At 34.9% G+C, this 23,648-nt stretch overlaps 1 protein-coding gene, 1 long non-coding RNA gene and 1 other non-coding gene across 4 annotated transcripts; 2 read left to right on the plus strand and 1 right to left on the minus strand.

Annotated features, from left to right (window-relative positions):
* Positions 1-7,410: 7,410 nt before the first annotated feature.
* On the plus strand, positions 7,411-17,401 carry LOC137726823 (uncharacterized). 2 transcript variants are annotated; one of them, XR_011067696.1, is made up of 6 exons: positions 7,411-7,956; positions 8,216-8,288; positions 8,808-8,844; positions 9,616-9,690; positions 10,497-12,132; positions 16,862-17,401. It is a non-coding gene; the product is annotated as an uncharacterized lncRNA (long non-coding RNA). The 2 variants fall into 2 exon arrangements; XR_011067695.1 differs by lacking the exons at positions 10,497-12,132; positions 16,862-17,401 and having other exon boundaries at positions 7,461-7,956; positions 9,616-10,160.
* On the plus strand, positions 11,088-11,191 carry LOC137727186 (small nucleolar RNA Z103). Its single transcript, XR_011067755.1, has one exon. It is a non-coding gene; the product is annotated as a small nucleolar RNA Z103 (small nucleolar RNA).
* A 5,057-nt stretch (positions 17,402-22,458) lies between the features above and the next one.
* On the minus strand, positions 22,459-23,229 carry LOC137724642 (uncharacterized). Its single transcript, XM_068463389.1, has one exon. It carries the CDS (start codon positions 23,227-23,229, stop codon positions 22,459-22,461), a length of 771 nt encoding a protein of 256 aa, XP_068319490.1.
* Positions 23,230-23,648: the final 419 nt, after the last annotated feature.

Genomic DNA, 23,648 nt, shown 5'->3' on the forward strand with positions numbered 1-23,648 from the left:
TCTATTTACCATTTGTCTCTATTTTGTGCTTTACTTAGATCTCCTTCCGCAAAACTGCTTCCTCTCCCACGTTTGAATTTTTTTTCATGCACGATCGTGTTTATAGTTCTACAAAACTACTCCCTTCACACGCTTCAAGTGTTCAATGTCTGAATAGCAGTTCTAATTCTAAACATATTAGGGTTCTTTTTATTTATTTATTTATTTTTATTCCATTAGTTTTACAATAACGTGAGTCTGTAAACTACAGTCTCTCCCACGTTTCTTTCCTCAATTTTTTTCAAAATTTTCTAATTCTAAACATATTTGGTTTTTTTTTTCATTCGATCAAATTTTACAATAACGTGAGAGTTTGTAAACTAAAACCTGCAGTCTCTCTCCCACGTTTCTTTCCTCAATTTCCCAACATTTTTTTTTCGCTTTTTTCTCATTTTTTTTAACGGCATCCGTCTCTTTATGTTTTCATCTACTTTTTTTTTTTTTTTTTTTTTTTTTTTTTTTTAAATCAAGATGAGTACCAATATTGCATTCATGGGTTATCTATTACGTGGACTCGTGACCAGTATGCGTTTTAATTTCCGGTTTCCTATGTATTTTTTTTTTGTATTACTTGCTCTCAATTTATAGTAAAAATTTAATATTTTTTTCATTACAGTTTTCTATTCGGTTATGAGTTTTTTACCAATTTGTCCTTATTTTCTATTTTTTTTTGGGTTTGATTGTGAAGCTTTGAGGGAGGGTTTGATTCATCCAACGAATAAAAACAATCTTGGCTAAGAGTGTAGAAAAAGTATATCTCACGTAAGCATCTCTCATGTGTGTTGTGTTTCATTTCACTATGTTACCCCTATTATAAGCAGTTACTTTTGTGTTGTCTTTTTTATTGAATGAGGACATTATGAGAATATTGAATGCTTCACCAAACTGGTCTTCTCCCTTTATATATATAGATAGAAGATATATATATATATATATATTTACGTTGATTTTGGTAAAAGAACTGTTATTGATGTTTGATAAAAGAACTGAAAAGCTTAAATAAATAAATAAAAAGGATATATATGCATGCGTGTGTACGGTACAGGAATAAAGAAACATTGATGGTCTTTTACCTTGGTAGTGACTAATTTTGCAGTCATATTCATGTGTGTGCAATGCAATAAAAGTAAGCACCCGCCTTTTGTCTTTCCTGCAAGAAGAAATGGATAAATTATAAATAACTATTAACAATAGTCCAGATAAAAGGGAAGATTTAAAATGCATAAATTCAAACTATATAACTTAATTAAGATGAGAGGAGAATTGAAAGCATCTCAATGAAAATTACAGAACAATCTAACTAAAAGTACGATAGCCTTGAGTAACAGAGGCAATTTAGCACCCAAATAAAATTGGTAGATTAACGAATATGAGTTCAAACGCGGAGGAAAGCAACAAAACCAATCAAACAATGAATTACCAATAGAATAAAACGACAAATATGAATATCTTACAAAAATGCAAGCAACAAATTACCAATACTCAAACAAAACCTCACTTCAGTGAAATTCAAATTTGGAGAAGGTTAGAGAAAAAGGACTTGATGGGTTGGATACATGGAATTGGTACAGACGGGGCATTCCCTATAATTTATAGATATCATTCAAAAAATAAGAAACAAAGATGGTTAGGGAAATATTAAGACGATTACAGGAAACATACATGGTTAGTTGAAGAGGCAATCTGCAAACACTAATTACCAGTAAATATTTATAGATGGAAAGCCTTTAGATCTGTATGTGTTCTTCGAAACATTGTCAAATTTTTATCTAATGTGCCGCATGGTCTCTGGGTCTGCATCTCTATAGCCAGTCGTTCCACAAAGTTGTTGGTGTAGTCCAAAAACAACACAATCAAAATCAACGAAGAATGAAACCCAAAAGTAGAATTAGGTAAAATAAAACGCTAGATAAACCCTGAAAAATCTAAAAACCATTGCAGAGTCAGAGTGTTGAGTATTTATGTTCAATAGTAGAAAAGGAATTTCACCACTTGCCTGATTCTGATTACTTGATGAGGTTGCAAAGTGGGGACTTGATGGAGAAAGAAATCAACACAAAAAAGAGCAAGAGAAGAGAAGAAGAGAAGAAAATAAAGAAAAATACCTGAGAGACTGAGAAGATTGAGTTTTTGTGTGGTGGATGGTGGAAGAAAGAGAGAAACCGAATGCAACTGCTCATAGCGGTTCCAAACCAAACCACGTTCATCTTCTCTCCCGTGTAGTAATACTGGTTTTACCATTTTATCCTCATTTTCTTAACTTTTTTGGATTTCAATTGTTAAGAAAACGAAGGGGCTTTCTTGGCATTTTTGAATGCTTCACCAAACTGGTGTAAATCCATGGCAGGAGTATCTCACTTTATATACTAGGGTTCCGCTATCATCATTAACAATTCTATATAATTCTTGTGAGAACCCGAATTTTTTTTAATTAATTAGTAGTGCAAGTGTTTGATTTAACTCTCTAATCTATATAATTAGACTAATATGTAAATTGGTTCATATTTTTTTAGATTCATTATATATATATATATATATTATATACTATATACATCTAAAAAAAAAAGGACAAATACAATATTTTGTTATTACTTTATTTTTTTTATTTTTCCTTCTTCTGGACGACAACCCCAATAAGACCATCTCCAATGGTTGGGCTAAAAGCTAAATTTTTTAGCCCGGAAAATTTAGCTTTTAGCCTAGAAACAACTTTTCTGCTCCAACCGTTCTAGCCTAAAATTTTAGCCCGGGATTATTAAAGAATGAACTTAGGCTATTTTTTTTGTTAAATTAAATTTAAAAAAAAAATTAAATATGTAGACTATTGTAAATTAATTTTATGAACATTTTAATCCAAAAAAATTTAAATTCCGATAAATATTAGGTGGAGTCCACTCCGATTTCTGGGCTAAATTTTGAGGGAAATTTGGCATTGGTTTAGCATTTAGCATTTAGCCCAAAATTTCCTCTTGGGTTGGAGTGGGTTTGGGGGGAAATTTTGAGAGGTAATTTGGCTTTTAGCCCACCATTGGAGTTGGTCTAAGGAGTTCACAATCTCCTTATCTTCTTTTGTCTGGAAAGGGGAAAAAGAAGCCCTAGCTTTTTCTCTCTTCGAATTTCATAAGCAAGAAATAAGTTTTTGTCTTTGAGTCTTTAATTCCATACTTATCTAGAGTCAAATTGGAGTAGCCAACAAGTAATTCATGAGGTAAGTTTGTTTTTGTTTCCTTATGACTGTACATTGAGCTTGTGTTTTACATGCTTCTCTCTCTCTTACCAGCACGTAGGAATTTGAAATTAGGAGGTGTGTTATTTTCATTTGCTAGGATTTTCATCTCAATCTAGTTACCATGTGGGTAGTCAAATAAATCCTCCTCTTACTGCTAGCAAGCAGGAGGTGTTCAATTTCTGTGGCTTGGTGGGTTGTGTCACTTGAGTGTTAGTTCCAGGAGAACTTGTGGAGTCTATGGAAGCAGGAGGTGGAGGTCTAAGAAGCAGGTGGTGAAGAGTCTAGAGTTAGGTATCATGATTGTTGGGGATAAGTACGAGTTTTTATCCAGTTAAAATGAAACAAAAAAACCTGTATAAATAGGGAGTTAATAGTTCTCTTGAGAATCAATAGTAATAGAAATGCCAGACAAAAAGCTTTATAGTTTCAAAAGGCTAGTGAAGGAGAAAGGGTGCTAAGAGTTGAAGTATTTTCTTTTGGTTAGACTTCTCATTCCTTTTATTTGTTTCATTTTTATTTTAGGGGTGCTTTGAAGAGGTTGGTTAATCAATAGTCAATCTCTTTCAGTTAAAAACCCTCGTAATTTTATTATAGAATGTTCAGTTTTCCCTTTGATTTCAAAATATACTTATGTTCTGTTACTGTTTAAAAGAGAGCTTTCATAAACTCAAAAAGAAAGAGTCTTTTATGTTGAGGTTTTGGTTATGGATTGGTATGAAGGAAGGGATTTCAAGGTGAATTTTTGAAACATGAAACTTTTGAACTAGTCATCCAAGTCAATAAACAAATTTTGGTGTTGGAAACGAGTTATGATTGTAATAATATATTTAGATATTATTGGTACACATATCCAATATTAATTTTTCATAACAAATTTCCACTATCCAAAAACTTTTAGTTTTAAAACTATTTTTACTAGAAAACTGAAGTATGTTTTGTTTGAGATATTATTATACATACTTATTAAAGTATGTATTCTACAAAGTTTATTTATAATACAAGTTATATTGTACGCTTAAATAGTGATAGTTTATACTTTGAATAGGAACTCACGAGTTGGATCAAGATACTTGATCAGTTTGGCAGTTACGTGGACTTACGTTGTAGCTTTAGAACCAGGTAGGGGTTGCTTGGGAAACCTCATAAACATTTATTCTTTTATTATCTGATTAATACATATTGATTGATATTTATCTATGTAGTTGGATTCATAAACTCATTGCCTATATGATTACTTGGATGGATTGATATACATGTTTTTCATTCATTTGTTAAACAATGAACTGATTACCTTGAGTTGAGATTCTTGCAAAAGGGATAGGGAATTGGGCAATGAGGAAGGCTTTTGTGTAGTTGAGCCTAATTCTTGGCAAGTACCAGGTCTCAGGCTAGCCCCAAAGTGCACAATAATTTAAGGGTATTACGAGACTGGCAAAAGGGAATTAGGCAAGAGCACTAACAAAAGGAAAATATGGTGTTTGGGTTCAGGTTAATAGGGTTTGAAGAGAGAAACTTTGTGCATTCATACATATCATTTTTCTAATGTGTTTTAACTACATAAAAATAATATACTCATGGCTATATATATATATATATATATATATATATATATATATATTGAGGCATAATGTCCCTACTGAGCTTTATGTTCACCCTAATTAAATTTGTGCAGGTTCGGAACCAGATAATTAAGTCATGTGCTAGAGATGTTACTTGATGTATGATATGTGTAAATAGAAATAAAATAAAGAACTTGGTGGTGTTTGCTCTTTTGTTTGAATAAGGAACAAGAAGCTTTATGTAAATTTATGTAAAGTGTACTTTGTAAAACTTGAGAATTATCTCTTGGTAAATAAATGTGAATTATGTTTGAACAGATTTATATCTTCTAAATAATTTTTTTTTCTTGTTTTTCTTCACTATTTAACTATGGATTAATTTGTTCTTAAAGATTTTATTCCATATTAAATTGTGAATCATGCCTTAATTAGAGTTTTAAGTTAATACTCTGATTAGGGTGTGACAATTCTTCCAATTACTTATGAATTTCCACATACATGCTTTGAAGGTTAGGTTTTCCTAATGCATATTTTCATCGTGATGTTCAAGCGAAAACGTATATCTAACATGCAACCCATCTGTGATGTTCAGATTAAATATAAACATGCAAGACTCATTAAGTTTTGTGAAAACCCTTTGAAAAACCATGCAACCCTTAAGAGCGTGATGTTCACCTTAAGTGAACTTACAATTACTAATCACAAGAAGCCTTCTTCAATTTCAGGGTGATGTTCCAACAGAAATTGTATCAAATTACTTGTCTAAAAAAACCTAATGGTCGTGAATCACTAAGACAATTAGATAGTTTAATCGCGGTGATTAATAATTCAAAACATGCATGCAATCAATCATAAGCAATTAATAAAATCACATATTCATGCTAAGGCTCAAGGCATCGTCGTAGCAAGAGAACTAGTTACGAACAATCATAATAAAAACGAAAGAAAATATATTAACTAGAAAAATGATTGAAAACACCTTGTAGGTAAAAAAATCTGAAGTTCTCCAAAATAATGCGTCTCCCAATGTTGTGTAGAGAACCCTAATGGCTATAAAGTCTTATTTATAATACTCCAAATTAAAACCCTCATAGAAAAGGTTTTCTAAAAACTAGGAAATAAAATAACAAAAGGATAATTAGGAATTACATTCCTATTCTAACTAAGAAATCAGCCTAGCAAAGATATAGCCACATTTTCGAACCTTTAGGGTTCCAAAACAGACCCAAAATAGCTAGAATTAAAGCTTAAGATGTCCTGAACATAATTGCAGAAGGCCTCGAAGACAAAAGACATCATCTTGGACGCCAAAAAGCCCAAATAAGCCTAAAACATTACTTTGACAGCATTGTGCTGTGTCTTTATTTCATCACCATAATTAAATCGCTTGATAGAAAATTATGAAACTTTTACATGAATAAGTTGAGAGACACATGAATGTCCTCCAATTTGAATCACTCCAAAATTCGTATGTTTCATCATGTTTTGCTCTAGATGAATTCGAATGTCCTACATTGAAAATATAAAGCCAAGTATTAAAATTCTACTAAAATAATTATCAAATTATACTAAGAATAGGGTAAAATATATAATATAATATTGACTCATCAATGAAATTTTTCAATATCAGACTTGAGGCACTGGGCGAAAATATATGAAACGCAGTCGTGCAAGAAGCGGTAATCAGTGTCACGCTTGTATCTATGAGCTGCCTTGTTGGCTGTATTTTTTTTATTGATTTTCTTCATTTGATCTGATGGCCGAACATAAAGTGTGAAAAGTAAAATTAAATGTGTGAATAGCACCACTCTTGAAAGGGTAATGCTAAGGAGACTAAATTTGTAGTGTAAGATCCCACATCGCCCGGGGGAAAAGAGGTGATGTGCTTTATATATACATGTTCACCTTCTTATAGTAAGACGTGTTTTGGGTGGAAGCCTAAGAACAAATCTGTGAGGGCGTGGCCCAAAGCGGACAATATCTTACTATGCGGACTGGGATATGACATGTAGACTAAATTTTCACACTAAATAATGCGTCACTAATAGGAAATGAACATGTTTATCAACGTTTAAGTAATAATACAATAATCAACTTCCATGTCATTACTTTACAAAATTAAGTCTACAAATTTAGTTTCCTTAGCATGGCTCCTCTTGAAAAATCACTAGAAATGAGCCTTAATTACATTGACATCTATAACATTTTTTTTCCAAAAAAACAAAAGATGTAACAATTTTTTGGTCACATGCATTGTGACATGCTGACATGTAACATTTCCCTCCATTCTTAATCCGTTCCTTATTTACAAGGTGGAGTACGAAGATGGTAGAAAATACTTAACTAGTGATATATATATATATATATATATTTGTGAAAGAAAAATATTACATTAAATTAATAGAAAGCTTTATTTTAATCGCTAAATAAGATTAACTTTTCAACAATCCTGTATTGAAGATTAAAAACTAAAAATAACCCTTTGACTCGTGTCCACGTCAGATTATACAATTCATGTCATATTTAATTATTTTTCTACAAATTTATTATATTTTTAGTTTTCCTCAATGTTGTTTACCATCAGCTAAAGTTCTATCTTTTACCATAATCCCACCTCATTCCACATGATATATTAATACTGTCACACTAATTTCGAGAGTTGAACTGAGAAATTCTCAGATTCATACTATGATGGGTACATCCATATTTGATGAGATACCTTGGGTGTTCAAATGACGGAAATATTCATCTAGGGTTAGGATCACGCGGCTAGAATTAAAGGGTTGCAGGGCACTTTTGTCATCTTAATTTTGGGATTGGGATTGATGGTGAGGGCAGACAGAGAGGGACAGCGGCCATGCCGCTTGTAGAGGGAGAGAGATTTCGTGTGGATCTTTGATTCGGGAGTGGGAGGATGACAGTGAGAGAAACCGAGAGAGAGAGAGAGAGAGAGAGAGATTTTGTGCGGATATTCGATTCGGGAGTGGGAGCGTGACAGTGAGAGAAATCGTCGGTATTGCAGGGAGAGAGAGGGAGGAGTGGGGGTGGTGAACAGTGGCAAGTTAGGTTCGTGTATGCGGGATTTGCTGTCCTTCATCCATCATGTGTCTGCATGTCCTCATTCACAAGGTAAGTACCATTTTTATACTTGATTTTCTACTGTTTGGTATGGTTTTAATCCTCTCTGCCATTTTAATATTCGTGCATGTCCTGATTGAAAAGTCAAGAAATCATTTTGAAATCTTTTGTCTACTGCTCATAGCCGCGTGTATGTTCTTCTCCAACCCCACCTCTCTTTCATCAACAAAGCTTGATAATTTGTTTTATTTATTTTCTGGAAAATTTTCCGATTTTGATTTTATTCAATTTTTGTTTTTGTTAATTGCAGCTGCCAGTAGCAATTTTCCCAGTACACATGCCCTCGATGCAGCTCACGCTACTGTTCCCTGCACCGCTACAAGGTATGCATGCTGATTTGTACATATTCTTATTTATTTTATTTTGTAATATTTAGCAAAATCAAACATTTGATCACCTTCTTTCGATTTTGGGTTTGGTGGGTTTGATGCGTACTGATATAAATTTATTTGGTTTTGGTTGATCTGAAATTGGTGATTGCATTTTCATAACACATTGGAATGTGAATTTTCATGCGTTTTGTAATTCTGAGTCTGTTTGGATGCTTTAATATGTTGGATTACCTTCGATACTGGCCTTCCGTGACTCCCTTGATTTATGCATGATGGAACTAATTTACTTTAGAATAGATAATTTATCTGGTCTTCTTACTTTTGTTGGAATGTTGTTACGGTAATCTGTTAATTTTGGATATTTGTTTGTCATGGGTTCTGTAGAATTAGACTCCAGTTGTGTCCTCTCTGGTTTTCTGATTATTTTCTCAATTACGATTATTTCTTGCCAATTTCCTTTGAGATTTGTGCATGTGTGTTTGTTAATGCTCTGTTTCTTCGTTTTTACAGGAAATAGAATTGCTCTCTTCCTCTTCTTGGCAACCACGTATGCCCTCTATCTCTCAAATTCTTTCATTTGGGTTCTAAATGTGAGGCCTTATTGCCTAAAATATCATGTTGTTAAATGGGTTATGATATTTTGATTCTCTGCACATTCTGCGTAGTGCAAAAAGCAAAATCTCTCTCTCTCTCTCTCTCTCTCTCTTTTGCTTTTTGTGGCTAAAGATCATGTCGTTTGTGTCATAAATTTGTTTTTGTTGCATGGGGTTATGTATATCTTTTGGATAATAAAAAAGTTTGAATCTTTGCTAGGTTTCTTTAAATTTCTTTGAATTCTGCTTTGTGAATTTGGTTTAGAAATGTGTAGAATTGCATTTAAGAGGATCATAAGGAAGAGAAGCAAAGATCAGTTCTCAGGCATTCCCTACATGAGATGACTATGCTTAATTGCTGACTCTCCACTTGCTATGCTACTTTGCTTCTCACTCCTTCAACTGCTCTTTCTCTCTCCCCTCTCTGCTGTGTACTGCCTAATTAGTTATTTACATTTGTTTATTTATCTCTGTAAAGCTTTCATGCTTGGATTTTAAACATATGATTCAATTAGAAACCTTTATAATGTTGATGGTAGTAGAACATTCAACAGATATATATTCAACATTCGGTGGCTCTGGCAAAATCATATAGACTAATATTTGTTAATATATGGAGGTGAGACGAGCTATTTCATTCCGAACTAAGACCTAAGAATCTTCGCAATTCTTATCCTTTAAATTTTATATTTTTTTTAATATTTATTAATTTTTTGGTGATGCAGATAGATGAACATGTTCAAAGGGAAATCACGAACCATAGATCACTGGACCATCCGAATATCATTTGATCCAAAGAGGTTAATGATCATAAACTATTTTCATATTGTACATGTTCAAAGGGAAATCATGAACCACAGATCATTGAAGAATCCGAATATCATTTGATTCAAAGAGGCCAGTGATCATAAACTATTTTCGTTTTGTATTTTAAGAGGATGAATTTGGCAAGTTCATTTTGAATTTTGTATGAGTATCTGCTGGGGTTGGGTGGATGACGACATAACATGCTAAGTTTGGTCTTTGGTGTGCTTAAACTGGTAATGGGGATGGTTGGAACTTTGAACCCGAAATGCAGTAGGACTAAGAGAAATGCCCTACCCACCAGGGCAATCCACTACTTGAAGAATTGTTGTTAAAATAACACTGCTAAAAATATGAGCTTTACTTCCTGCACTTTGTCTTATTTATGTATGCAGTTACGTCTGAAACAGTTGGTTCCTGCCGTAACGCGTGAACTTATTTTCTAGTATATACTAAAACTCAGTTTCCCAACAGTGTTCATTAACAGTGATTTGACGAATTTGCCCTTCCAGCTGTTTTCATCTTCAGCCTGTTTCCCTGGGTTGCACAGTAAATTTACTAATTTGCCCTTGATGTACGCGTGTTGGTCATCGTGGCTTTTCCATTTGTTATCTTTTAAACAGTTTTTCGATTTGTAATTGCATGATCCAATGAGTTTCTTCCTAGATAACATTGTAAAACAAAAAGATCACCTTAGGAGATGATTCGTTGTACGTGTATTGGTTTGTAGAACATATACATGAAAACATTGTGTTTCCTCAAAAAGCATATTAATATCCATTTCTTTATTGGTAAAAATCAGGTAAACAGATCGATCAACTCCTCTGTTTCTTCTATAGGTACATCTGTACAACAACCAATGGTATGTTAATATTCAGAATTTATTACTTTTTTCATTAATGTTTTACTCTTAAATTCAAGCTTTACTAACCTTTCTCTTCAGGGGAATTGGCTATTACCAATATATATACAGATTCGTCTTTTCGTTTGGTCTAAATGCATGTCCAATTACCTGTCTACGCAATGATAAGTTAAGTTAGACATCCAAAAGCATTACTCAAAACACTCTTACCAAAAATGGACCCATTCCACATGCCTCAATTAAGCCAAATTACCTATTGGCAATAGGGCGGTTGTTAGATCTATCTATGCAACATCTTATTATTCGTTAGATAGATTAAACAATTCCCCTATTCCTCCGGTCTTCTTTGATTCAATTAAACCATGTGGAAAGAGTATATATTTGGTTAGAACATCTAAATTTATACTTTTGGATGGCCATCTTAAACCGCTTGGTCATCAGCCAAGTAATTAATCATGCTTTCAAAGCAGCCCAAAAGAAGAAGGCCTTTGTCTATAAATTGGTAACAGTCCATTCATTTGAAGAGAAAATATGGAAGCGATGATTATTTATCCAAATGATCAAAAGCTGAAATAACTGAGCAAATAGTATCTCTGTGTTAAACAGAGACGCCTAATCAGCTTTATTTGATCCATCTTTGAACATCCATTTTCCCATTTTTACATTAGAATCAGTACTAAACTGGCTTACATATCTTCTTACACCATATTCTCATGTTTTTGATGCATTTTTAATACTGGTTTTCAATTTCCTCCAGCTCAACTCATCAAATTTGCCTACAGTTTTAACCCATTTTTCACTCATTCAAAGATAGCTTGCTGCAAATTTGACAATCATTTTAGTCGGTATAAAACATAAATTTACTTTTTAACCTGCTTTTCCAATCTTCGGACATCATCTCCTTTTTATTATATATTTTTCCTTTTGTTCTTTCTCTATGTTCCCACCTGCTAGAACAACATCAAACTCAAGTTTTGTTATCCTCAACAAATTATCAGCATGGATTCCTATAAACTCTTACCTCAACTAAGTGTACAGCTCTATATGCTTTTTAATTCTTCATATCCGAACGGTATATATACATGCTTATTACGAATCAAATGACACAACTTTACATTTACAATTATATATTGTTTCTAATAGCTTATATAATTTTTTCTTCGTTTTCCTGTAACATCATATCGTAACATGGTCTAATGATATTCAATATAATTGGACAAACTGTTATAGACCAGTTAATGCCAATTTAAACACTTCTAATAAGTTACAGCTACATTTATTATCTCAAATTTCAACATCAAATGCATATTATTTTACTTCAAACATTTCGTTAATTATTAATAATTGTTTTGACGTGTTATATACTCACACTCATAAAAGCAGTTATCCTCCTATGCATAATTCTCCACCCAAATTTATATCAATATTAAAACACTTCTAACCTTAATTTATAGTTACTGCAGTATATTCTATGAGCACATCATTTTCTTCTTCAGTTTCTGCTGTTTTTTGTTCTCTGGGTTATACATGTTGCCGGTGTTCACAACTAAAATCGATTACACAAACTTGACTACAGGTATGCCACAAATTACATCACTTTCTGCAAACACTCTGCTTCTTTTACTTATTATATTTTCTGTGTTTAAATAGCATGAACATACTAAAAACCTGTTAATTACAAACTATCCATTACAAGTTTGCATTGGCTGTTTTCTTCTTTTATGTCCAGTAGGATAAGACCCGCAGCAATGCGCGGGCACTATTGCTAGTTCTTGCTAAAACTATGAAACTTTTCGGACCAATACATACAAACCATATAAACAAGCTATACAAGTATCAATTGGTCTGTCATTTATGAGAGCTAAACACGTTCTCCTCACCATATAGCTTATGATTAAGATAAATCGTACCAATTGTTGTGTTGATTAAGACAAAAGAAAAATATAAACAGTAGCTTAGAAGTTATTTGTGGGTTCCGACGAAGGCAGCGAATTGAGGAAGCCGAAGAATTGTTGCTTCAAACAGATTTTCATGGAGCATGGGTCTAGACGGTAACAATACTGTTTGTCAGAGTAGACAACCTGATTGAAAATTTTCATTGATTACAAGTTCAAATCAAGCCTGCTTTAACATCGCTCTCTCTCTCTCTCTCACATTACTTTTTAGAATAGCTCACATCTAACACAATTCAAAACTTGCATATGCACATCGCGTAGACGATTAACATGATTAAAACACAGAAAACATTATTCACCTAATATCATATCATTAAAAGAACATAGAAAAGAAATAAAAAGAGAATATAGACTAATATGATTTCATATTGCATTCATATTGAATTTGTTAAACAAGTGTTGTCCTTTTCCATTCCATGGATTGGAAAGGTCTCACAAAGACGACGACATAAACCTCTGGACTCTATTAGCTACGCTCCTATGATGATGATAATAAAGATGATGATTAGGACTGAGGACTCAACCTAACCATCAATTATTTAATGAAAACTGAAATGAGAATACCTTACTGACTCAACTCGGACATGACTTGCTGGAAATAATCACATACTCACTGCATTGTAGTTCCATATAACACCGGCCACTCACGCCTTCATTCTTTACTTTTTAATCTTGATTTCAGCCATTGGCACCACTTCCAAACCATTTTTTGTTGCCAAGGTATCAAATTTTGAAAATCTCCCCCCATTGATCCATTTGCTCACCACCACAAATCTCCCATACCAAGGCCAATCCTTCCATTTGCCTTCCTGGATTTTCTTCTCCCTGAGCTCGTTGGGGGACATGAACAACTCATTGTCTTTAGCTGGTTGGTTTTTTTTTTTTTTTTTGAAGTGGCTGTGGTCCTTTGGGGGTGGCTAGGGGACATGAACAACTCTTTGTCTTCAGCTCGACATGAACAACCCTTGCGTTGATCTGTACTTCCACTGCGCCAAGGGACAAGACGCCATGTCGATCGTGGAATTCCGCAAAACTCTGATGAAGCAAGTGCTTCCCTCGACCCGGTCACATAATCCTCTAACCACCCTCAGACTTATCTGCAACTTCATAGACAGACGTGGCGACAGTGTTGTTCATGTCCAAATGACCACTGCCGCTTCAAAAAGAATACCACCCAGCTAAAGACAAGGAGTTTTTCATGTCCCCAGGGAGCTTCGGTAGAAGAAAATCCGGAAGGCAAATGGAAGGATTGACCTTGGTATGGGAGATTTGTGGTGGTGAGCAAGTGGATTAATGGGGGAAACTTTCCAAAAATGATACCTTGGCAACAAAAAATGGTTTGGAAGTGGTGCCAGTGGCTGAAATCCAGATTAAAAAGTAAAGAATGAAGGCATGCGTGGCCGGCGTTATATGGAACTACAATAATTTGCAATGAGTTTATGTTTCTTTCCAGCGAGTCATGTCCGAGTTGTGTCAGTAGTGTCTTCTCATTTCAGTTTTCAATAAATAATTGTTGGATAAGTTGAGTCCTCAGTCGTAATCATCATCATCATAGTAGCATAGCTAATAGTCTAAAAGGTTTATGTCGTCTTTGTGTCTGTGTGAGACCTCCAATTCCATGGAATGGAAGAGGAGCACACTTGTTTAACGAATTCAATATGAATGCGATATGAAATTATATTAGTATATAATATTCTCTTTTTATTTCTTTTCTATATTCTTTTAATGATGTGATATTAGATGAATAATGTCTTTTGTGTTGTAATCACATTAATCGTCTACGCACTGAACATGTGCAAGTTTCTAATTGTGTTAGATGTGAGCTATTCTAAAAAGTAATGTTAGAGAAGCCATTAATTTAAATCATATTTTATAACTACTTATTGATTGGTTTGAAAGTGAGCCCTTCATTTAATTTAACGTAATATTTTTCTTTCACAAATTTGAAACATATATATCACTAGTTAAGTTTTTTCTACCATCTTCATACTCCACCTTGTAAATAAGGAACGGATTAAGAATGGAGGGAAATGTTACATGTCAGTATGTCATAATGCATGTGACTAAATTCGGAAAAAAAATGTTACATATCGTAACACTAATAGACGTTGATGTAATTAAGGCTCATTTCTAGTGATTTTTTTAAGGAATAATGTTAGGGAGATTAAATTCGTAGATTAAATTTTGTAAATTAAATGACATGGAAGTTGATTGAATTATTACGTAAACGGGCTCATTTCTTATTGGTGATATATCATTTAATTTGCAAATTTGGTCTCCTTAGCATTACTCTTTCAAGTGTGGTGTTATCTACACACATAATTTTACTTTTCATATTTTATATTCGACCATCAGATCAAATGAAGAAAATCAATAAAAAAAATACGTGAGACGTAAAATGAGTGAATAACACTACACAGTTTCCAATTCCAAAATAAAAAATTTATTATTGAGGGATACATTCGTGGGCCGGTTTTGCCAAAAGTGGAAAGAAAAACCTTTTAGGCCTCATTCGGTAGCTCAAACTGTATTGACTATTTTTTATGGATATGATAAATAGCCACCGGATAGTACTGACTAAATTAGTCGGGCATTTAGTGCAGTATCGGACTAATGGTCGTATTATTTTTAGTGTCTTTGGTATTATATTGGATAGGAGAAATTCAAAATATTAATATTTTTAAGATAAAAATTGGTGGCTAATGGGGAAAAATTTTACACATTCACGACCATCAAATGGGTTAAATTAAAAAAAGAACAAAATCTTCCTTTATTTAAATCAAACTTAAAAGAAAATTAAAAAAAAAATTGAAATCATCTCTTTTGTTCCCTAGATCTCTTCGTTGCACCCTTTAAACTCCTTCCCTCTCTCCCTTCTTATTCCCCGACTGCAGAAGAATTCCAAATATTTGTTCCCCAGATCTCTTCGTCGCACCCCCAAACTCCTTCCCACTCTCTCCCTTCTTCTTCCTCGACTGCAGACGAATTCCAAATAATTGTTCCCTAGATCTCTTCGTCGCACCCCCCAAACTCCTTCCCTCTCTCTCCATTCTTTTTCTTCCCCGACTGGAGAAGAATCCCAAATTGAAATCATCTCTTCGCCGCACCATGTTTTTTTGCAAGACCCAGTTGCAGGGGAGGACGGCGAGTAGGTGACGAGGAAGGCCACAAGGAAAGGACGACAAGGAAGGCGATGAGGACTAGGAGAGCAAAGATGGCGAGAGAGCGACGGCGACAGAAAGCAATGACGAGAGAAGGCAACGGGGAGGACGGCAATGGCGATAGAAGGTGACGGGAATGACAACGATGCTGAGAAAAGGTGAAAGAGAGAGAGGGTCGAGTTCGAGAAAAAGGAAAGCAAAACAAACTAATAATCCAAGCCTTTTGGTTGGTTTTATTAAGCAGGCGTATACCATGTTAAATAAGCAGGTCGATTAAATTAATCTGGCGCTTATTTAATACGAGTGAACGACAAACACCCAAGTTCGTATAACTAGTCCTATTTGATCCTTTATTCGATCTGCCAAACAGGGTCTTAACGCCTCGTTTGGCAGCTCAGACTGTACTGACTATTTCTGTCGGATATGATAAATAGTCACCGGATCGTACTGACTAAATTAATCGAGCGTTTAGTGCAATATATGACTAATAATCGTATTATTTATACTGTATTTAATATTATACCGGATAAAAGGAATTCAAAATATGAGTAAACTACTGATATGCTCCCCAAATTATTACCTAACTTTCGATTTCCCCCCTGAATATTTTAATTGGAAAATTAAGGACTTAAACTAATTTTTTTGGCCGATTTACCCCCTGGTGTTAATTTTTCATTCATTCCATTCAAATTTTTGTTAAATGGAAGCATGAACATAACAAGTGTGAGTAGTTTGATCGCTTTATTCTTTAAAATAATTGAAAACCTTAGATTTCTAAAATATAAACCTATGCAAATATATGTGATTCTACAACTTTTGTGTCTAAAGGTCTAGTGAAGTGACACTTTTGTCCACAAAGAAGAGTTATGTGGTGTGCATATGATAAGAGTTAACGTTAATTTGGATGAAATCTATGAAAAACTAACGATAGGGAAATCGGCCAAAAAATTAGTTTAAGTCCTTAATTTTCCAATTAAAAAGTTCAGGGGGGAAATCAAAAGTTAAGTGACAGTTCAGGGGGCAAATTGGCAGTTTAGCCTTTAAAATATTAATACTTTTAAGATAAAAATTGATGATTAATGGAAAAAAAAAAAAGCACTTTGTAGAAATATTTATGGAATTCAAAATAAAGCACTTTGATGATTAATGGAATTCAAAATATTTATACTGTTTTTTCTTCACTTTGCAGAAAAGAAGCACTTTGCTTCTCCCATTCCTGAAGCAAAATGAAATGGAGACGGGCACTCTACAAAGACCATCAACGCCCTCAGATGTAGAAGCAGACCCTAAAGCCCGTTCGTGTCTTCTCTTTCATCGAGTCCTACACCGAAGACTCTCAAATCTCCACCTCTCTGTCATTTGAAGCATCACCGCCGATGTCAAACGAAAGCCAAAAAGAGAATGCGGTAGCCATTGAAGTATCGGAACAACGTGCAGCAGCCGCAACAAAGGGAAACGCAGAGAAGATAAAAGATAATCTTGGTCACTGCCGCCGTTGCTGCAGGACGGCTAAAACCATTCGAGTTTCGTCAGTCCATCATCGCGACTCTCCTCTTCCCTCTGCTTACACCGTTCGCGGTGATCAGGGCATGCCCTGAGAGTAGTCGAGGTAACGGTCGCCTAGAGTCCCCAAGTTCTGGGGGGGCCCAAAATTTTTTATACATCCTGTATGTAAAATATAAATAAAGAAAACGTAACAAGCATCACAATTATTTTGTTGGTGCAATGGAAACGGTTCCACTCCATTTTCATTGGGGTGGGCAGTTCAAAACACCTTGTAGGCATTAGTTTTTGGCTTTTTCAAATCTATGAAATTAAAGATAAATTGCTCTTTAAAAATTTTTAAATTACAAGAATCAAAGGGAGTTAAAATAATTCAACAAATATTAATTTTGAATGAATTTAAAATTTTCGACTTTAGAAAAAAAAAAATAACAAAACCTCATGTTAGTGGGTGGTTTATGTTTAAATTCGTATTTATTTTCAAAAATATTTTAAATAAAAATTGTATAAATAGAAAACAACTTGAGTTTCTTAAATAAAAAACATACAAAAGCCAGCGCGTGTGACAAGAGGCTAGTGAAATTAATGGCCTCAATTTGTCCAAATGCATTTTTTTTTCTTTTGCTTTTGAAAATAACCTAAAAAAACGACAAAAACCAGAATAATCAGAACTTTGTAATCCTTTTTCTTTCAACTTCCCTGTCTTTCTATTTCTATTGAATGTTTAAGCAACTATCACTTGGTCCTAAATATTGTAATTTGAGGTAACCATAACTTTGAATTTAAATTTTATTTTTCAATAATTTATTGTTAAACTAGGTTATTCTAAAATTTGATTCGCTAGTGTGTTAATTTTAGAAAGAACACAAGAGAACCACTTGGTGTTGTTGAATTATTATATTTGTCAATCAAGTTTTATTGTTTTTTACTCTCTTGATCACCAAGACTCTTGACTGCAAACACTTAGTGCATTTGCGTCTAAAGACATGTGACATGTAATATTAAGTAATGTAAGTATATTTTTTTTCTCTTGATATTAATTTTTAATGATATTCAATGAAGAAATAGACTTTTTATGTAATTAGCGAATTTTTTTTTACTACATACCAATATACAAAGAGTCGGAGGTCCAAGAACTTTAGAGCCCCACTTTGAAGACTCGCCTAGGGCTCCTAAATTCTCAGGGCCGGCCCTGGCAGTGATCAGAGAAGGAGGAGGAGAAGTTGCAGGAGGGCGGAACAGAGAGAGGCGTGTTTCTACCCGACTAAATAATACCGTGGTTTTGGGCGGTATAACTAAGCGGGTATCAGCCGGATAAAGGAGGTGGGGCTAGATTATTAATCCGGTGGCTATTTAATCCAAACGGACACCAAACACCATACTTCGTATTATTAGTACTATCCGATGTCTTATACGGTGTGTCAAACAGGGCCTAAGCATTTTTCGCTTGCAGATGAGGCCATTTTCTTGGTTCCAAAAAAACAAACACACAAAGCTCTACAGCTGGAGGGGGAATGATAATATTATTACTGGAAGTCTGGAACGACTGTAGTGATTCTTTTTTTTTTCAAGCAATGAAGTGTGAGGGGGTAAGGCAGCTGTGGAATTTATAGGCAGTGGAAGATTCGTGGCTGCCATTCTGTGATGATGTAGGTAAAAAGTTGATTTTCTATTTTTACTGCCTATAGCTACTGTTAATGCTTAGGAGGCAGATTCTTTCCCCTCTCACTTTTCGTACCCTCTTGTTTTGTGTGGTCACGGTTACACCACGTTAACATTTTATATATTTTTTTTTTATAAAGATAATAAGAGAAAAATGAATGATAATATAAAATGTTGATGTAACTTAACCATGACCACACAAACAGGAGGGCAAGGGAAGTGGATGGCAGAGAATCTGCCTCCTAATGCTTAAGCCAAGAAGTATGGGGCTGACATTTCAAGAAAAGGTATATAGAGCTTCTTTTTTACTGTAAATACCCTTTTGGAATTGATTCAATACAAGGTTAGCAATATAGAACTTTGTGTTGTTTTGCAGTGATCTATGAACAGCAGCAGGAGTTGTTGCCGCAACACGAAACCTAGCTTTTGACTATCCGCTGACATCTATCTGAAGGTTTGTGTACTGTCTTATGTGGAATTGGGATGGTATAACTTTGAATATTTATCATACATGATGATAGAGAATGTGATTTATCTATAAAATATAAAATGATCGGTTGTAATTTTGGGTGTATGATTTGCTTCTGTTTTTTCGTTTCAGAACACGTTGCTCTTCGTTTTTTGAAATTTTGTTTTTGTTGGAGAAAAAGCTCAAAGGAAAAAACCGAAATTATTTACTTTGAGCATAAAGGGCTTCAAAAGCGGCACACAAAAGCCCCTAAAAACGAAGAAAAATAGATGAGAAGAAATAGAATTCATTTTGATTAAAGAAAGTGAGAAATTAACCTTGATGTATTATACTTCTTGGTTGTTTTGATGAAGTTGAGAATAAAGGGCATAATAATTCGATTTGGTTTCCCTCTGTACATTCTGTGTTTCTAATGGAAATTTCAAACCTTTTCTTTTCTGTTTCTAAATTTTTATGCTTTATGGGTTTTTTAATGGCAGTTTTAAGGAAAAGCTAACAAGGAAGAGTACTACTGCGACCATGTGAGTGTCCTCTATCCTTAATATGCTCAAATGGGGGTGCAAATTTCATATTTTTCTTAATATGGTCAAATGGTATGCAAATGAGATTGGGTTAAGCTTTTGGGTTTAACACACTCACTCTCTTTCTGCTTTTGGGTTAAGCTTTAAGCTTTTGGGCTCAAATGGTGGTGATTTAATCATAAGAAAAAGTCGAGTTCTTCAGTTCATTGCAAGTCGACCCATTGCCAGGTATATCTCTCTCTCTCTGAAGATATTACCAATTAGGTGTATTTATACTCTTATTGGATGTGAATTTTAATATAATGATGTAACTGCATGATAACCTATGCATCGTTTGGAGTTTAAATATAACACTTAAAATAGTGGGCAAATGAAAATGTGAAAGTGATAAACTATAACCTCATCCATCATTTATTTTAGAGATCACTCAAGTTGTGAAGAAATGTAACTAGCTATTTTATGAAGATTATTAGCACTTCATGTACAATTGTATTGCATAATTTTTGTGAAGAATCTATTTATCAGCAGAATGAACTTTAAAGAAAAAACAGTTTGTAAAGTAGGAGAAACAGCCAGGTGCCACTGTGTAAGATTCTAGGGACTGCTGAATTGGAATACTCAGAGAAACGATATGCATAGGGATCACTAATAATGTTTTTTTGTGTGTGTATGTGTCTCATATGTTGAAGGCACCCTAATATTAGCAGTCAGAATGGAGCAATTTGTTTGGATATTTTTGAAAGACCAATTGAACCCAACTCTGACATTTAACTGCAGAGATTGTTGGATCTAAAAATGAGAAAATGGAAATAGTAGCACAACACTACTACTCGAAATTGGCTTTGGGTAAGCTTCCACTCTTCTATTTATAATCTCTTTGAGAAGTCATTTTGGTTGCTGGTTTTGAAAGAGATAATGTCAAATTCATTTATGAACAAAGAAAATAATATGCATGTATAATAAAGTGGAATTTTTCATGGTATTATTAACTTGCATGCTATAAATTTAGTTGTTGATCTTGACTTGGCATGAAGAATGGCATGAAAAAAACTCAAAAAAACTAGAGCTACTCTGCTGTTTATGCAGTGAGCGAAGGGAAGTAAAGGAAAAACAGTTAAGTTAGTATACAGTAGTTTTTACTTTTTCTGTGATATTGTCTTGCATTTTTTTATTGGTTTTGAAACTATAACCGAGTATACCATAGCACTACAACTTTTCATAAAGTGGTTCCAATAATATAGTTTCGTATATAATACTCTTACACTCTCTTTTACTAATTTTTGTTACACTATCAATCACTCACAGGTCATGTTATTCATAGAGTGGTTCAAAGGATTCCAAAAGCTTCATTCACCCAATTTCACCTCTTCAAGTAAAAATTCTTTCAAAAAACTCAAACATCTTTCAGAGTAAATAACATGAACCTTCTTTAACAATCTTATGGCTTTGAAACATTTTGTTTTTTTATACGGTTACTAACCCCGCAGCAACGGGCCATATTTCTAGTAATGTCTGTAACTTAAACAAAAACTCCCACCCTCCCATACTCCGTCCTCAAACGTCGACTATTCATTACGTCATTTTGGGAGCTGGTGACATGTTTTCGCGACGTTCATCGCCCCTCGCTTTCTCACCCTCGAATCTTACTCATTCCTTCATTTTGAGAGTTGGTGACATGTTTTTTAACGTTCATCGCCTCTCACTTTCTCGGCTTTTATCGTCCTTTTTTAATGTCTTTACAAAATAGAAATTAGGGTTTCTGGCCTTTTGGTTCCTGGGATGGGCCATATGTTCATCGGGTTTCCCCATTTGTTTCGGCTTGTTTGCATTCCTTGTGCGTTGGCCCTGTATTATCCTTTTCTTTTTCCCCATTTGCAGCACTTTTTGGATTCCACATTGTGTTGGAGAGATTGCACTTACGGGGAGGAGTGTTGGAGTCTGCTTTGTTTGTTGAAGAACATTCACATATGAAGACTAGAAAGAGTCCCTAACCCAATGAGTAGTTTATGCGATTGACTACTAGCCAACGTTCCAATTTATAATTTCCTTCCAATATCAAACTTTTGTTTTCATTTTCGTCAATTTCTGTATTATCTGTATACGTGGTCGTTGCGGGACTCACTCCATCGCCCAGCTGCATGCATGCAAGCTGAGCCATGTCATCAGTGATTGACTAATGTTATGTGTTCATCACCATGAGAGGGAAAAGCCACAGGAACATGTTGAATGCTTCCTTTCAATCAATATACCAAATTACAAAACAAAATTCTGACAGGAAGATTAATAACAATTAATGTGTAAATAAAACAAGTTTTGCCTGTCCAATTAGTAATTTTAACAAGTCGCTAACAAGTTATTTGTTAGTAACTTGACATGATATTAGATTAATTCTAATATTGACCCTCACATTCTATTTTATTTTCATTTTTATTTGACTTGACAATTTTAAGTACTGGGAAGAGAAAAAAAAAAAGAGGAGATTTAGAAATATTATGAATCCAACACTATTAATTTGTTCTAAAATGAAAAATATGAAAGCATAAGGCCTACCGATGGTCTGGAGAGGAACTTTAACGACCCAAGAAATATATAGATGAACACATTCACACGAGTGATTTGTGTGCGAGTCAGTCAGTAGACTACTGCCAGAGTTTGATAGGCTGGGGCAGATACAGCAGCTTCCATGACATGGTCGGGGCCGATGTCACCATCATTTTCGAAGAAGGACTCGAGCAGCTTGTACGAGAAGCCACTCAACAACGTCACCCCTGGTTCTGGTTCTCTACAATGCCCAGCCGAATACTCAGGTTTGATCGTATTCCAAATGACTAGGTGTGGCACCACATCTCCATACCCCTTCTCCTTATACTTGTTCCGTATTTCCTCATAATCAGTCTCCCCCCAGAAGCTGAAGTTGCTGCCTGTCAAGAAGTGTTTGTATGTGGTCAAGGCAAGCACCTTCTTGACCATCTTATCTGGCTTTAAATTCGCATTCACTGCAACTTCTAGAATCACATCGAACACCTTCCCAAAATCAGCCGTCCAGTCCTGGCTTTTGATCAAAGTCTGCATAAATTCAACCCTCGAATTAAGATCCTCGCCTTGTATTGAATGCAGCTGAGGGTTTTTGCTGTAAGTGACCACCTTTCCTTTCCACGGCTCGTCGCTCAATTGAGGCAACAAAAGCCCTAAAGCCAAACCCGCCGACAAGGTGTTGTCGACATCACACACAGCCAACCATTTCTTCAGCTTCCCCTGCTTTGAGTAGACCTCCACCATTTTCTTCCACTTAACGTCAGCCTCTTGCTCGAGCTCAGGATACTTGATATAGCTTAATATGTCATGCGGAAGCAGCACAGCATCGTCGGGATCAATCTCATTGGCTGCAGTCAGTTCTCTCATTTGTATTCCGCTCTATAACCCCACCGGTTGGCAGGTTCCCAGCCCATTGGCGCCATAGTTTTTCTCAAATGGAGATAAAACCTCTTTCCTCAGTCGGTCAATATAACAAACACTACCATCCCCTTCTCGGCGGCATAATTCTGGCGGGAAAACCTTCCTTGCAATGTTTTCGAACAGCATATGATGATCAGCGGTGGTAGGCAAAGAGGTAGCCGCTTGGGTAATCTCCAAGCAGTAATCATCATGATGGTCATGGTCCTTGTGATGATGAAAATTTTCAATATCAGACTTGAGGCACTGGGCGAAAATATCCGAAACACAGTCGTGCAAGAAGCGGTAATCAGAGTCGCGCTCGTATCTCTGAGCCGCCTTGTTGGCCGTGTGGATCACCTTCCTCCTCAACATCAATTCGCTTGCCT

The sequence above is a fragment of the Pyrus communis genome, chromosome 2, assembly GCF_963583255.1.
Source record: "Pyrus communis chromosome 2, drPyrComm1.1, whole genome shotgun sequence".
Lineage (NCBI taxonomy): Eukaryota > Viridiplantae > Streptophyta > Magnoliopsida > Rosales > Rosaceae > Pyrus > Pyrus communis.